The sequence below is a fragment of the Serinus canaria genome, chromosome 23 (assembly GCF_022539315.1).
Source record: "Serinus canaria isolate serCan28SL12 chromosome 23, serCan2020, whole genome shotgun sequence".
NCBI classification, from domain to species: domain Eukaryota; kingdom Metazoa; phylum Chordata; class Aves; order Passeriformes; family Fringillidae; genus Serinus; species Serinus canaria.
In genome coordinates, this window is record NC_066336.1 from 4365109 (window position 1) to 4380675 (window position 15567).

General features: G+C 57.7%; 2 protein-coding genes across 2 annotated transcripts in view; one reads left to right on the forward strand and one right to left on the reverse strand.

Annotated features, from left to right (window-relative positions):
• Nucleotides 1-518: 518 nt before the first annotated feature.
• COL9A2 (collagen type IX alpha 2 chain) lies at nucleotides 519-14577 on the reverse strand. The gene is made up of 32 exons (XM_050983150.1): nucleotides 14542-14577; nucleotides 14061-14135; nucleotides 12915-12950; nucleotides 12768-12830; nucleotides 11959-12012; nucleotides 11285-11320; nucleotides 11107-11130; nucleotides 10908-10961; nucleotides 10637-10690; nucleotides 10416-10463; nucleotides 10234-10290; nucleotides 9210-9263; nucleotides 8672-8725; nucleotides 8031-8084; nucleotides 7836-7889; nucleotides 7702-7755; nucleotides 7490-7543; nucleotides 7243-7296; nucleotides 7021-7074; nucleotides 6639-6683; nucleotides 6484-6537; nucleotides 6165-6218; nucleotides 6033-6086; nucleotides 4899-4970; nucleotides 4782-4817; nucleotides 4568-4612; nucleotides 4397-4429; nucleotides 3741-3887; nucleotides 3162-3216; nucleotides 2585-2773; nucleotides 2383-2460; nucleotides 519-724 (listed from the first exon to the last, which is right to left on the reverse strand). The coding sequence occupies exons 1-32, from the start codon at nucleotides 14575-14577 to the stop codon at nucleotides 519-521; spliced, it is 2037 nt and encodes a 678-aa protein (XP_050839107.1).
• A 393-nt stretch (nucleotides 14578-14970) lies between these two features.
• Nucleotides 14971-15567, forward strand: part of SMAP2 (small ArfGAP2) — a 6686-nt gene continuing 6089 nt past the window's right edge. Inside the window, exon 1 of the mRNA XM_050983151.1 lies at nucleotides 14971-15048. Coding sequence (XP_050839108.1) covers nucleotides 14971-15048 — 78 coding nt within the window. The remainder of the gene's footprint in view (nucleotides 15049-15567) is intronic.

Genomic DNA, 15567 nt, shown 5'->3' on the forward strand with positions numbered 1-15567 from the left:
AAAATCAGGTCCCAAAATTATCATTTTAGGGCTGTGCTTTCCCTGCGCCCGCCCTCACCGCAGAACCGGGAAAGCGTGGAAGCTTCTCCCCATTAAATAAAATTTATGCCCATTTAAGATTTTTTTTAATGTTGCCAGAACTGTGTCAAAGAAAATCAGGTCCCAAATTTGGGGTTATTCCCAAAATTAACATTTTAGGGCTGTGTTTTCCCTGCATCCACCCTCACCCCAGAACCGGGAAAGCGCGGAAGCTTCTGGCAGTGCTGTGGTCACTTTGGGATTTTCATGAGGGAATTGCTCAGAACAGGGGGCAGCACAGAGAAACCCTAAAATGTATTTAAATAAAATTTATGCTGACAGAACTGTGTAAAAGAAAATCAGGTCCCAAAATTATCATTTTAGGGCTGTGCTTGCCCTGCGCCCGCCCTCACCGCAGAACCGGGAAAGCCTGGAATCTTCTCGCCGCGCCATCGCAGTGTTGTGGTGACTTCGGGAAGGGATTTTCCCTGGGGAATGGCTCAGAACGAGGGGCCCTTGACGCTGCCCGGCTCCGTCAGGCGGGCTGCGGCGTAGGCCGAGGCTGCCAGGCAGGCGGCCGGCTCGCAGAAGCCCGGCAGGCCCGCGGGGCCCGGCGAGCCCGGCCGGCCCGCCTCGCCCGGGGAGCCCGGCTGGCCCCGCTCGCCCGCCTTGCCGTCCTGAGCGTGGCCGGGGATGCCCGGGAGACCTGGAAAGGTAGGGTGGTGAGAAATAATAGGGATTTTCCCTCAATGGGATTCTCCTCAGATCGATTCCTCAGGTACGATTTTCCCTCAAATGGGATTCCCCCTCAGATATAGGATTTTTTTCCCTCGGAATAGGATTTCCCCTCAGAAATAGGGATTTCCCCTCATCTCCTCAGAAATAGGATTTCCCTCGAAACGGATTTTTCCCTCAGAAATAGGGATTTCCCCCCTCAGATATAGGGATTTTTTTTTCCCTCGGAAATAGGAATTTTCCCCTAAGAAATAGGGATTTTCCCCTCAGAAATACGGATTTTTCCCTCAGAAATAGGGATTTTCCCCTCAGAAATAGGGTTTTTTCCCTCAGAAATAGGGATTTCCCCCCTCAGATATAGGGATTTTTTTCCCTCGATATGAGGGTTTTTTCCCTCAGATAGGGATTTTCCCCCTCAGATATAGGGTCTTTCCCCTCAGAAATAGGGATTTTTCCCTCAGATAGGGATTTTTTTTTCCCCTCAGAAATAGGGATTTTTCCCCTCAGAAATAGGGATTTTTTTTCCCTCAGAAATAGGGATTTTCTCCTCAGTAATAATAGGGATTTTTCTCTGCAAAATGATAGGTATTTTCCTATGAGAAATAGGGTCTTTCCCCTCAGAAATAGGGTTTTTTTCCCCTCAGAAATAGGGTTTTTTTCCCCTCAGAAATAGGGTTTTTTTTCCCCTCAGAAATAGGGAAATTTTTTTCCCTCAGAAATAGGGATTTTCCCCTCAGAAATAGAGGTTTTTTTCCCTCAGATATAGGGATTATTTCCCTCAGATATGAGTATGTTTTTCCCTCAGATACAGGGATTTTCCCCCTCAGATATAGGGTCTTTCCCCTCAGAAATAGGAATTTTCCCCTCAGAAATAGGGATTTTTCCCCTCTGAAATAGGGATTTTTTTCCCTCAGAAATAGGGATTTTTTTCCCCTCAGAAATAGGGATTCTCTCCTCAGAAATAACAGGGATTTTTCTCTGAGAAATTATAGGTATTTTCCTATGAGAAATAGGGTCTTTCCCCTCAGAAATAGGGATTTTTTTTTTCCCCTGAGAAATAGGGATTTTTTTTTCCCTGAGAAATAATAGGGATTTTTCCCTCAGAAATAGGGATGAAGTTGAGGTTTTGTGGGATGAGCTTGTGCAGGTTTTATGGGATGAACTTGGGCCCGTTTTGTGGGAGGATTCTGGGCAGGTTTTGTGGAATAAATTTGAGCAGATTTACAGGATGAGCCTGGGCAGTTTTTGTGGGATAAACCTGTGCACATTTATGGGATGAACCTGGGCAGTTTTTGTGGGATAAACCGGAGCACATTTATGGGATGAACCTGGACAGGTTTTGTGGGATGAACCTGGGAAGATTTAGAGGATGAGCCTGGACAGGTTTTGTGGGATAAACCTGAGCACATTTATGGGATGAACCTGGACAGGTTTTGTGGGATGAACCTGGGCAGTTTTTGTGGGAGGGATCTGGGCACATTTATGGGATGAGCCTGGGCAGTTTTTTTGGGATAAACCTGAGCAGGTTTTGTGGGACGGATCAGAAGGTCCCCAGCCACCGCTGGGCTCACCACCCCAAGGTGACAAAGGCCACCTGGCCGTGTCAGTGCTGGGGACACCTGGTCTCACCTGGGATCCCTGGAGGACCCGGCATTCCCGGGTGCCCACGGCCAACCTCTCCCCGCTCGCCCTTCTCTCCTCTCTTCCCTGTGGGTACAAAAAGGAGGGAAGGACTCCATGGAAACCCCGGACGGGCGATCAGGGACGGGGACAAGCGTGGCAGTGCCACCCCAGGAGGGTTTGCGCCTGGCACCGTGCCACCACCACCCACCTTTGGGTCCGACGTTGCCGATCTGCCCAGCAGCTCCCAGGATTCCGGGGACACCTCGGGGTCCCATGGGGCCGTGGGGACCCTGATCACCGGGTGGCCCTGGGGGGCCGGGGGGACCGGGGGGTCCCATGGCCCCGACCCCGCCCAGGGCAGCTCTCTTGGCGCTCACAGCCACCTCTGCCAGCTGCTCTGTGGGGCAGAGAGGGGCCGGGATGGGATCCATGGGATGGGATTCAGAGGATGGGATCCATGGGATGGGAACCGTGGGAACTATAGGGTGGGATCCATGGGGTGGGATCCATGGGGTGGGATCCATGGGAACTATAGGGTGGGATCCATGGGATGGGATCCATGGGAAGGGATCCATGGGATGGGATCCATGGGGTGGGATCCATGGGAAGGGATCAGTGGGAACTATAGGGTGGGATCCATGGGGTGGGATCCACAGGATGGGATCCATGGGATAGGATCTATGGGAAGGGATCCATGAGAAAGGATCCATGGGGTGGGATCCACTGGATCCATGAGAAGGGATCCATGGGATCCATGGGATGTGGTGGCCCCGCTCCACCCTCACCTTGCAGCATCTTCAGCACCACGTCCACGATGTGCTGGTCCCCAGCGTCCCGGCCCTGCCAGGAAGGGAATTTCGCTCCTTCTGTCCCCTCCCAGAGCCCTTCCCAGCCCAAATCCCAATCCCCATCCCCTCCCTGCATCCCAGGTCACCTTCCCACGCTGCTCTTCCCCGTTCTGTCCCATGGGAAGTGCTCCACGCTCAGTGCATCCCTCTCATGGCATTTGAGTCCAAAATGAGGTTTTTAGGGAAAAATCCCAACCCTACAAATCCCTGCTGCTGGCTGATTTATATAAGGAAAGTTTTTGGATGCCATACACAGTGGGAAAGACAGAATTCCTCCCCAGGAAGGTGGGATCCCGAATGGAACAGCAGCGTGGTCCCAGAGGAGTTGGGTGGGAAGGAGAGGCAATTCCTGCCGAGCAGGGAGGATGAGGAGGGCTGAGAGGCAATTCCTGCCGAGCAGGGAGGATGAGGAGGGCTGAGAGGCAATTCCTGCCGAGCAGGGAGGATGAGGAGGGCTGAGAGGCAATTCCTGCCGAGCAGGGAGGATGAGGAGGGCTGTGGGATCGGGATACTCACGGCTGTGCCCCGCGGGCCCGGCATTCCCGGCACTCCGCGCTCCCCCACCAGCCCCCGCGGGCCGGGCGGGCCGGGATAGCCCCGAATTCCCGGTGCTCCTGCATCCCCCGTGGGGCCGGGAAAGCCGAGGTCTCCCTGGATGCCTTGCTGGAGGAGGGATGGAGGGAGAGGGGTGTGAGGGGCTCAGGAGGTGCTGAGCACGGGGGCTGCACCCCGAGAGCCCAAAATGTCCCAAAAACCACAGGCAGGGCTGGTGGTGAACCCAGGGCTGGATCCCAAAATTGGGGCTGGATTCCAAAAATTGGGGCTGGATTCCCAAATGGGGCTGGAGTTCAATCCAGGGCTGAATCACAAAAATTGGGGCTGGGGCTGAATCCAGGGTTGGATCCCAAAAACTGGGGCTGAATTTGAATCTAGGACTGGATCCCAAAACTGGGGCTTAGCCTGAATCAGGTTCTGAGCCCAGAACTGAGCCTGAATCCAGGGTTTAACCCCAAAGAGGAGCTGAGCCTGAATCCAGGGCTGACTGTGGTCACTGGCTCCCATCTCCAGGGAAAATATTCCCTCAGCACCTCAGCAGGGAGGCTCCAGCTGAGGATCCCACAAATCCCCCCAAGTTGTGGGGCCCCCTCGGTCCCAAATCCCCCCTCACTCACCTGTCCCTTGGGTCCTGGCTCTCCTGACTCCCCCTGGGGACAGAGGACACGGAAAGGCGATGAGGAGACAGCAGGGATTTAGGGCTGGAGCTGGGATTTAATGCCAGGCAGGATCCCCCAGCATGGGAAGGGATCCCGCAGCATTCCCAGGAATCTTCTGGAAGCACCCACCTTCTCTCCCTTGAGTCCTGCCAGGCCGTGGACACCTGGATCTCCCTAAAGGGAAGGCAAGGAGAGAAGGGAACATTCCCAAAGGAAACATTCCCTCTCTGGGATGAGGGGGGAATTCATGGAGAAGGTGCCTAGAGGCAGTGTTAAACCCAGCTCTGTTAATCCCAGCTCTGTTAATCCCAGCTCTGTTAATCCCAGCCTGGGATGTACTCACAGTGCTGCCTTTGGGGCCAGTTTTCCCTGGAGAGCCCTGGGAAAAGGAAAAACTGGGATCAGCCCAGCTCAGAGCAGAGTCCCCGAGAAGCCACCCTGCTGTCCCCAGAGCTGTCACCTTGTCTCCTTTGACTCCAGGCAAGCCTTGGGCTCCTGGGATGCCTGGTGGGCCCTGCTCACCCTTTGGCCCCTGGAAATCCAAGGAATGTGGGAGAATGAGTGAGAGGAGAAAATGGAAAGATTACCCAGCAGGGAGTTGTCCCCAAGGCAGTGAAGTGCACAGGCAGCTCCCCATCCCCCAGCTGATCCCAGCACCCCAACCTTCCCTAAATCCCAGCTCTGAGGGGACACAGGCACAAAACCCTGGAGAAGCCATGCCCAGAGCAGTGATCTTCCAGGAATGGATTCCTGTCCCCAGGAAAAGCACCCAAAATCAGTTTTGGGCTGTTTTTCCAGTGCAGGAAAGCTCTGGAGAGGGGCTGGGCTCTCCTGGGATGGGAGGAAATTCCTGTCCCAGCTGGGGTCCCATTAATCCCTGAGCTATTCCCTAATCCCTCAGCAGCAGGACAGGCATGGGACTGACCCCAGCATCAAAGGGGGAGGTCTGGCTGTGCCCCACTGATCCCAAAGCCAGCCTTGGAACCCCCATCCGGGGGCTGAGCATTCCCAATATCCCAGAGTGGCTTTGGGGACACCTCAGAGCATTCCCCGTGTCCCAGAGTGGCTTTGGGGACAACTCAGAGCATTCCCCGTGTCCCAGAGTGGCTTTGGGGACATCTCAGAGCATTCCCGTGTCCCAGAGTGGCTTTGGGGACATCTCAGAGCATTCCCCGTGTCCCAGAGTGGCTTTGGGGACATCTCAGAGCATTCCCTGTGTCCCAGAGTGGCTTTGGGGACATCTCAGAGCATTCTCAATATCCCAGAGTGGCTTTGGGGACATCTCAGAGCATTCCCCGTGTCCCAGAGTGGCTTTGGGGACAACTCAGAGCATTCCCCGTGTCCCAGAGTGGCTTTGGGGACATCTCAGAGCATTCCCCGTGTCCCAGAGTGGCTTTGGGGACACCTCAGAGCATATCCTGTGTCACAGAGTGGCTTTGGGGACAACTCAGAGCATTCCCCGTGTCACAGAGTGGCTTTGGGGACAACTCAGAGCATTCCCCGTGTCCCAGAGTGGCTTTGGGGACAACTCAGAGCATTCCCCATGTCCCAGCCCAACTTTGGGGACAACTCACCGGCTTTGGGGACAACTCACCGCTCTGCCCTGCTCCCCAGGCGGCCCCACGAGGCCACGCTCGCCCCTGTCACCCTGCAGAGAGCCGGGAAAGGAGCAGAGTCAGGGCCACCTCCCCTTGGCCCGGCCACCCCCACAGTGTCCCCAACTCACCTTTGGCCCGGGGACACCCTGCGGGCCCTGCTCACCCCGAGGTCCGGGCTCGCCCTAAAAACGGGAGAGAAAATCCCACAGAAGATGGGATTGACTGTCGTGGTGTGCTCCTTGTCCTTCCCCGAGGGAGGGCTGGCCCTGTCCTTGTCACCACCGCAGGGTGGTGACAGGAGCAGGGGGTCCCGGAGGAGCAGGGGGGGATGAAGATGAAGTGCCCGATTCTGCCTTTAGCTCGCAGGAAAAGAAATAAAAGGGAAAAAGAGAGAGCTCAGCCCCGAGGCTGTCCCCGAGAGGGACACGGTGACATCTCGGTACTTACCAGCTGCCCTGGGGCACCGGTGACACCGGGGTGGCCCCGAGGACCTGATTCACCCTGTGAAGGGAGAGAGAGGGGGGTCAGAGGGGACACGGGGGGACAGTGGGGAGAGGGAGGGGACAAGAGCCACGGGGTGGATGCTCAGAGGCGTCACCCACCTTGTCACCTGGGCCACCTTTGCTTCCTGGCTGGCCTGGCAATCCCTAAGGGAACAAAGTCTGGATCAACCCCTGGGCACAGCTCAGTGTCCCCTCGGGGTGCTGGCCCTGGCACAGCTCAGTGTCCCCTCAGGGTGTCACCCCTGGCCACAGCTCAGTGTCCCCTCGGGGTGCTGGCCCTGGCACAGCTCAGTGTCCCCTCAGGGTGTCACCCCTGGCCACAGCTCAGTGTCCCCTCAGGGTGTCACCCCTGGGCACAGCTCAGTGTCCCCTCAGGGTGTCACCCCTGGCACAGTCAGTGTCCCCTCGGGGTGCTGGCCCTGGCACCCCTGGCAGATGGCTGTCACCCCTCAGGGGACAGGCTGGGGGGTCCTGCACTCACAGCTTGTCCCCGGTGTCCCGGCGTTCCCGGCCGTCCGGCCTGTCCTGTGCCACCCTGCGAGGGACAGAGGGGGTGTCACCAGGAATGGGGTGCCCACAGGTGGGCAAGGGGCTCCTGCCCGAGGGGGGACAGTGCCCTGGGCACGTGGCCAGAAGGTGCCATGCCAAGGGACATTGTTCCCTTTGCCATTCCCGTTATTCCCAGCGGGTGGCATTCCCTCACCTTCACTCCTGGGATCCCTGGGGTGCCATCCTTGCCATCGATGCCCGGGAGACCCTGAAAAGGGACAAGAGGCACTCATGGGACACCTCGAAGGGACTCAAAGGCTCACGGTGGGGACAAAAAAGTGTGGGGAGGGAAAGGAACATTCCAGGTGTGTGTGCTGGAGGGGACAAGGACACACACTGGCACAGCCAGGGACAGGGGACTCGTGCCCAGGCAGGGCACAGGTGCCACCAGCTGTACTCACATTCTCCCCCTTGGGGCCGATGTCACCCTGGGGTCCCCTGATGCCACGGCCACCCTAGAGCAGGAGGGGACAAGTGTCAGTGTCCTGCTGGTGCAGGGGACAGAGCTGGGAGGTGGAGATGCCCCTCGAGGGCATTGGGGCAGAGCCCTTTCCATGTGGGAACGGTGCCAAGCTGGGGAATAGGGGACACTGGCACTGGGGGGGTCACCTACCAGCTCTCCCTTGTCACCAGGGCTCCCAGGTGGTCCCCTGGGGCCTTCCCTGCCCTGGAGGAGAGAGGAAGACGAGGATTGAGCAGGGCAAAGTGGGAGCCCAGAGCACCAGGGCTGAGGGAGGGGGCACCCACCGGCCGCCCGGCGGCTCCGATGCTCCCGACCATGCCCTTGTAGCCAGCAGGGCCCTGGAAAGAGAGCAGGGAAAGGTCAATTCCCATCCCAACCCATCCCTGCACCCCTGAGATGGCTCAGCACGGAGAGATGCTGCTGGGAATGATCCTGGTGGCATCTGGAGCCCGGAGCCAGGGGATGCCACCCGCACTCACCGTCTCACCCTTGGGTCCTGCCATGCCAGGATACCCCCTGAGGCCCTGAGGTCCCTGCAGGGAAAGAAATCACAGCAAATTCAGCTGGAAAAAAAAAAACCCAGCCCAGGGGGAAGCAGCAATTACGGCAAAACCTGACACTGGGAATCCAAACACGAGGAATTCCAGTCCCTCCTAATTCCAGAGCCCCCCAGCAGGTGCTTTTCCAGCTGTCAGTTCCATAACTCCAGAGGGCCCAAACTGCAGCCACTTCCCTGGGCCAGAGCTCTTGGCTTCAAAGCAGTTCTGCCCTTTCCTGGCCTGGAGGGCTCAGCCCAGTAATTGTTTTTCATCTTCAAAGTGCTTTGAGAGTTCCTGTGGCTTTAATTCCCCCTCGGGGCAAGGGGGACTCGAGGGACAGCAGGGATTTATCCCAAATTATCCCTGGGAACAGCCCAGGTGCCCATGGGGCTCTCCAGAGGGAGAGGTGGTGGCATCCATGGCTGGGAGAGGGATGGGATGGAAGCTTTGCTCCAGTCCCAGTGCTGGGAGCAGGGACAGGCCGGTGTCACCTCCCTGGTGTCAGGGGACAAGGACAAAGAGGCCACCCCCAGATCCTGCAGCACTTGGGGGACAGAAGAAAAGAGGAATGAAGGATTTACCGGAGGGCCTGGGACTCCTTGTTCTCCAGAGGCACCAACGTCCCCCTTGGGGCCCTGGGAATGCAGAGAAAAGGGAATGTTGGAGGGAGAGGGGACACAAAGCAGCCTGGGGACACCACAGTCCCCACCTGGCACCCAGCAGGGGATGGGGACAGGTGGCCCTGCCCAGGAAGCCACCCTGGGAAGGCCACTCTGCTCTTCCATTCCCACATTTTCCATTGTCCTCTTTCCTCCCTTCTTCCTTTCCCTTCCCAGAACTCCTTCCCTGGGTCCAGCCCCACAGGGACGGCCACACCTGGATCCTGCTGGGATCCTGCTGGGATCTGTCTGAGATCCTGCTGGGATCTGTCTGAGATCCTGCTGAGATCCCGTTGAGATCCTCCTGGGATCCAGCTGAGATCTGACTGGGATCTGCTGGGGATCCTGCTGGGATCTTGCTAAGATCCTGCTGGGAGACCTGCTGGGATCTGGCTGAGATCCTGCCAAGATCCTGCTGGGATCCACCTGGGATCTGCTGGGATCCTGCTGGAGCACTCACCAGCTCTCCCTGCTTGCCGGGCTCTCCGAGGGCGCCGGGGCGGCCTCTGTGTCCCTGTGGGGGGAGAGAGGAAATCCGTGAGGAAAATCCCTGGCAGAGCTGCAGGGTGGTGGCACCATCCTGGTGGTCACGTCCCACAGAGCCCCCCCTGCCACCACATCCCACCCTGGGGTGCCCACTGGGGACATGGTGGGACTCAGAGTCCCACAGGTGACATTGGGGGACTCAGAATCCCCATGGGGACACTGGGGGGCTCAGAATCCCAATGGGGACATTGAGGGGCTCAGAATCCCAATAGGAACATTGGGGGGCTCAGAATCCCAATGGGGACACTGGGGGCTCAGAATCCCCATGGGGACATTGGGGGGCTCAGAATCCCAATAGGAACATTGGGGGGCTCAGAATCCCAATAGGAACATTGGGGGGCTCAGAATCCCAATAGGAACATTGGGGGGCTCAGAATCCCAATAGGAACATTGGGGGACTCAGAATCCCAACAGGAACATTGAGGGACTCAGAATCCCCATGGGGACATTGAGGGGCTCAGAATCCCAATGGGGACATTGAGGGGCTCAGAATCCCAATGGGGACATTGGGGGGCTCAGAATGCCAACGGGGACATTGAGGGGCTCAGAATCCCAATGGGGACATTGAGGGGCTCCCACAGGTGACAATGAAGGGCTCAGAATTCTACTGGTGACTCTGACGAGGGGGAGCTCAAAATCCCACTGGGAACATTTTAGGGGGGGTTCAGAATCCCACAGGTGGCATGGAATGGGCTCAAAATCCCACTGGGGACATTTTGGGGGGTTTCAGAATCCCACAGGTGACATCCTGAGCTGTGGTTGGGGCTTTGGCACAGGGTGCCACCCGCAGGAAGGGGCTGGGGACCCACTGGGACCTTTCCTCCAGGCCTCCCTGTCGTGGTGCTCCAGAGATCCAGAGCAGGATCCTTCACTCCACCACATCCTGGAGGTGACAATTCCCGTTTTTCCCCCCCATGGCATCTCCAGGACTTCCTTACCTTCAGTCCCTGCAGTCCCTGGGGGCCTTTGGGACCTGGGGGGCAGCTGGTGGGACACTGGGAGGAGAGGGAGGACAAGGATGAGTTGGGAATGACCAGGAGAAGCCCGGGAAGAGAGGGAGGGAGAGGGGACACGGGGACACCCTGGTCACAGCAGGGGACAAGGTCATGGCAGCTCTCACCAGGAAATCAGCGCTGCCTTCCAGGCCTTGGAGGTGTCCTGGGAGTCCCTGCAGGGAAGGAAGCCATCAGCATTCCAGGATTTTACATCAGGATGGTTTCACAGGAGCAGGGAACAAGGAGTGGGGTGGGAGGTGAGAGCCAGAGCCCAAATTCCAGCCCCAGTCCCCAGGATGAGCCTGGGGAAGCTTCTCCCTCCTGGAGGGGGCTGGGGGATACTCACAGGCTTCCCTGGAGGGCCTGGGGGACCCCTGGGGCCATCAGGTCCAGGGTCACCCTAGGAAAGAAGGCCAGGAAAGGAGAATTTGGGATGAGAGGGGAGGTGGAGAGCCAGGATGTCCCAGCAGGAATGGGGACATGCCCAGGGTGATGGCACCAAGGGCATTCCCACGTTCCAGGATCATCCCTGATCCTCCCAGGAGCCCTGGAGGGCACAGAAGCAGCTCCTGGTGGATGGAGGGGAGGTTCTTCCCTGTCCCCTCCTGACTCCTCACCTTGGGTCCCAGCACTCCGATCTCCCCGGGAAGTCCAACCTGGCCTGGAAGCCCCTTAGGGAGAAGGGAGAGAAATTCAGGGAATGAGAGAGGTCCCATCCTGATTCCTCCCCTCTGGGGGTGCTGAGGTTTGAGCTCCTCCTGCACAATTCCAAGCAGGACCCCAGGTCACCCATCCCAGCCCCAGTGTGGCACTTACGGGGGGTCCTGGCAGTGAAGGACCCTGCGACAAGAAAAAAAATTACAATTGGTTCAAATTCCCTCAAATCCTCCGGAATTCCTGCCCCAAGGAGAGCAATTCCCACCCCACCACTGAGGATGGAGCAGGGGGGACTTGGGGGGTGCCCACCCCACCCATGGGAGCAGCAGATACTCACAGGGAGCCCTGGTGGCCCTGGGAGTCCGGGCTGGCCCTGCCAGGACACAAGGGGAGAGTCAGGAGCTGGAAAAGGAGGATCTGCTCTGGCAGCTGCTCCAATTCCCCCTCCCTGGATGCAGCCTCAGGGCCAGGAATTCCATCAGGCAGTTCCTGCATCCATGGATCCCTTCCAGAGGGATGGGGTGGCCCCAGACTGGGGCTGGGGGGGAAAGGGGAGCCTGGGAAGGTGGGAGCTTGGGAAGGTGGGAAATTGGGAAGGTGGAAATTTGGGAAAGTGGAAGCCTGGGAATGAGGGAATTTGGGAAGGTACGAATTTGGGAAGGTGGAAATTTGGGAAAGTGGGAAATTGGGAAGGTGGGATCCTTGAAAAGGTGGAAATTTGGGAAGATGGGAAATTGGAAAGGTGGGAAATTTGGGAAGGTGGGATCCTTGAAAAGCTGGAAATCTGGGAAGTTGGAGCCTGAGAAGGTGGGAGCCTGGGAATGAGGGAGCTTGGGAAGGTGGGAATTTGGGAAGGTGAAAATTTGGGAAGGTGAGAATTTGGGCAGGTGAGAATTTGGGAAGGTGGGAATTTGGGCAGGTGGGAATTTGGGAAGGTGAGAATTTGGGAAGGTGGGAATTTGGGCAGGTGGGATCCTGGGCATGAGGAGCCCAGGGCTGCCCCTCACTCACTTTGGTTCCTGGCCTGCCGGTGGCTCCTGGCTCCCCTTTGGCTCCCGTCAGGCCCTGCAAGGGAAGAGATCCAGCAAGTTATTCCCATTCCTTCTCCTCCCCAGCCAGGAGTTCTTGCTGGGTTGAATCCATCAGGAATTTCACGGCACAGGGACGCCCTGCAGGGACCCTCACCCACACCCTGGGTACATCCAGCCCTGGCAGGGACACGTGGGCAGCTCCACCCATCCCTGATCCAGGTTTTATCCCTGGGATGGGGCAGGAACCCACCCAAACCTCCCCAGGCACCCATCACACCCCCAGGGGACCTGGGGACAGGCAGGGTGAGGTGGCAGCACCGTCCCCTTCCTGCCACCACCTCTGCCAGGCCGTGCCAAGGAGGGGACAGTGGCAAAGTCACCGGTGCCACCTTACGGGTGCCAAGGAAGTGGGGAATTGCTTCAGATTTATTCTGGGGGAAACAAGAGGAGCTCTGCTGGGATTCCAGAGGTGGGAAGGGGTGGAAGAAGCAATTCCCAAGCTCTTTTGGGATCCCCAAGGTGGGAGAGGGTGGCAGAAGCTCTTTTGGGATCCCCAAGGTGGGAGAGGGTGGCAGAAGCTCTTTTGGGATCCCCAAGGTGGGCAGGAGTGGCAGAAGCTCTTCCTGAGCTCTGCTGGGATCCTAAAGGTGGAAAAGGGTGGCAAAAGCTCTTCCTGAGCTCATTTGGGATCCCCCAGGTGCTTTGGGCACGTTGTCCCCAGGGGACAGGAGCAGTTTGCTGTGACCCCACAGACAGGGACACCAGGAGGGGACAGGGGACAGTTCTCACATCAATGCCAGGCTTCCCTGGGGGTCCATCCGGGCCAGGGGCTCCAGGCTCACCCTTGACACCCTGGAAAAAATGAAAAGTTGGGATCAGGTGGGAAGGAGGCCCCGTGGAAGGAGCGGGATCAGCCAGGACGGGGTGGGGACTCACCGGGGAGCCGGCAGATCCTGCAGGGCCTTTGTCACCCTGGGGAAAGGGGAGAGGTGGGAAAGGGATGGGGACACCCCACAGAGCCCAGCCTGGGGACCCCCATCCCTGTCCTGCTCCTGGCACAGGAGGGAGCTGCTGGATCCCACAGGAAGGGCAGGATGGGGCTGGGGTTGGGAAGGGTGGAGGGTTTTGGGGATTTGGGAGGGTTTTAGTGGAGTTAGGGAGGGTTTCTTTGGGGTTTGGGAGGGTTTCTTTGGGGCATTTGGAAGGGTTTTATTGGGGTTTGGGAGGGTTTTTGGGGGATTTGGAAGGGTTTTATTGGGGTTTGGGAGGGTTTTTGGGGGATTTGGAAGGGTTTTATTGGGGTTTGGGAGGGTTTTTTTGTAAGGGGTAATTGGTGAAGGTTGTACTAGGGTTTTGTGAGGGTTTTACTGGGGTTTGGGAGGGTTTTTTGGGGTTTTGTGAGGGTTTTACTGGGGTTTGGGGGGTTTGTGAGGGGTTTTGGGGGGTTTGTGAGGGTTTTTTGGGGGTTTTGTGAGGGTTTTACTGGGATTTTGCGAGGGTTTGATGGGGTTTCTGAGGTGGCTTTTGTGGGGTTTCTGGTGGGATGTTGTGAGGGTTGTGCTGGGGTTTTGTGAGGGTTGTTCTGGCATTTCTGAAGTGCTGTGGTTGCTCTGGGTATAAATAACACTAAAATAACACCACATTCTGGAAAAAAGGCACTTTCTGCTGCCTCACAGGGCTCCCCTCTGTTCAGACCCCCATCCCACAGCCCATGGAGGATCCAGAGCCACAGTCCCCACCACATCCCTCTGCAGGAACCCCACTGGGATGTCACTGTCCCCCCCCAGGTCCCCCCTTCACCTCTGGGGTGCTCCCTGCCCCAATCATCCCCCACTGCACCCCAACCTCCCTGTCCTGCATTCCCCAAAAACCAATCCAGGCCCCAATTCCCCAGCTGTGGATGGAGCTGGATTTGGGGTGCAGCCCCAAACAGAGCTGGGGCTGCTCTGTCTGCCCTCAGTCAGGAGTGGGAACAGCACTGAGTGCCACCCCCGGCCCTGTGCCACTCACAATGTCTCCTTTGTGCTCCGTGTCCCCTCCCTCCCTCCCTCCCACAGCCAGCACAGGTTCCTGCTCACTCACATCGATGCCATCAGCTCCTGGCACTCCTGGGGGACCAGGGGGCCCTCGTGGGCCAGGCTCTCCTGGTGGCCCTCGCTGTGGGAAAAGGGGATCCAGGTCAGGAAGGACCCCGAGATGAGTGGGGAATGTGCTGGGAATGCACTTGCAGGGAGCTGGGGTGGAGAACAGCCCGAGGGCTCAGAGCTGTGCCCCTCCTGGGGATCCCCCAGCATGGCCATGGATGGGGCAATCCAGGATTTCTCCCACTGGCACCTCCAGCTCCTCACCCCCTGCCCAGTTTCCATCCCATTTCTCCTCCCTTCCTGCCCTGGTGTCCATGGGGAACAGAGCGGCGTCTCCATGGGGTGATGGCAGCGTTTTTACCCCTCCTTCCTCTCCCCCTGGTGCCCAAGGATCTCCAGCCCTGATGGAGCAGGAATTCCATGGAATGGCATTTTTACCCCATCTCTGCTCCCTCTTCCCCTGGTATCCAAGGATTTACTGTCCCAATGGAGCAGGGATCTCCATGGGATGACATTGTTACTCCTCCTTCCTCTTTCCCTGGTATCCAAGGATCTCCTGTCCCAACGGAGCAGGGATCTCCATGGGATGAAATTTTTACCCCATCTCTGCTCCCTCTTCCCTGCTGTCCAAAGATCTCCTGTCCCAACGGACAGGGATCTCCGTGGGATGACATTGTTACCCCATCTCTGTTCTCCCTTTTCCCTGGTGCCCAAGGATCTCCTGCCCCAATGGAGCAGGATCTCCGTGGGATGAAATTTTTACCCCATCTCTGTTCTCCCTTTCCCTGCTGTCTATAGCCTCTTATGAAATTTCCTACACACCCATCTCTGTTTCTCCCTTTCCTCTCCTATCCCTCTCGTCCCAGGAGGCAGACGGGGAGCAAATGGGGATCGATGGCACAATCGGGATGACATTTTTACCCCATCTCTGCTCCCTCTTTCCCTGGTATCCAAGGATCTCCTGTCCCAATGGAGCAGGGATCTCCGTGGGATGACATTTTTACCCCATCTCTGCTCCCTCTTTCCCTGGTATCCAAGGATCTCCTGTCCCAATGGAGCAGGGATCTCCGTGGGATGACATTTTTACCCCATCTCTGCTCCCTCTTTCCCCGCTGCTCCTGCCTGCACGGGGCAGGCTCTCCAAGCATTTCTAGCCCACCTCTGTCCCCCCTTCCCTGCCCCGACAGAGCAGGGTGTCCCTGGGGTGACAGCAGCTCTTCCAAAGACCCCTTTTAGCTCAGAGCGGGATTTCTGGAAGCACTGGCAGGATTCAGGTGCCCAAACCCCCAGGATGAGGTGGGGACCCCCAGCCCCTCTGTGTGAGCTCTCCTGGGCCAGGCTGGCTCTGCTCCCAGGCTCCAGACAAAAGCTCCATTCAGGGAAGCTCCCGGAGCCTGGTCCTGGCTTTGAGGTTTGCACAGGACTCGGCAAAGAAACCTCTGTTATCCTAACAGGGAGCTCAGAGGGAAGAGATTCCAGCCCTGCACACTGAAGCCCTGGTGTTC

Excerpts from the sequence above, each read along its gene's own strand:
- COL9A2 (XM_050983150.1), bottom strand. The coding sequence starts at position 14,577 with ATGTCATCCCATGGAGATCCCTGCTCCATTGGGACA. Across the intron at positions 12,831-12,914 it reads CAGGATCTGCCGGCTCCCCG|GGTGTCAAGGGTGAGCCTGG; the intron begins GTGAGTCCCCAC and ends CATTTTTTCCAG. Across the intron at positions 7,756-7,835 it reads TCGGAGCCGCCGGGCGGCCG|GGCAGGGAAGGCCCCAGGGG; the intron begins GTGGGTGCCCCC and ends TCTCTCCTCCAG.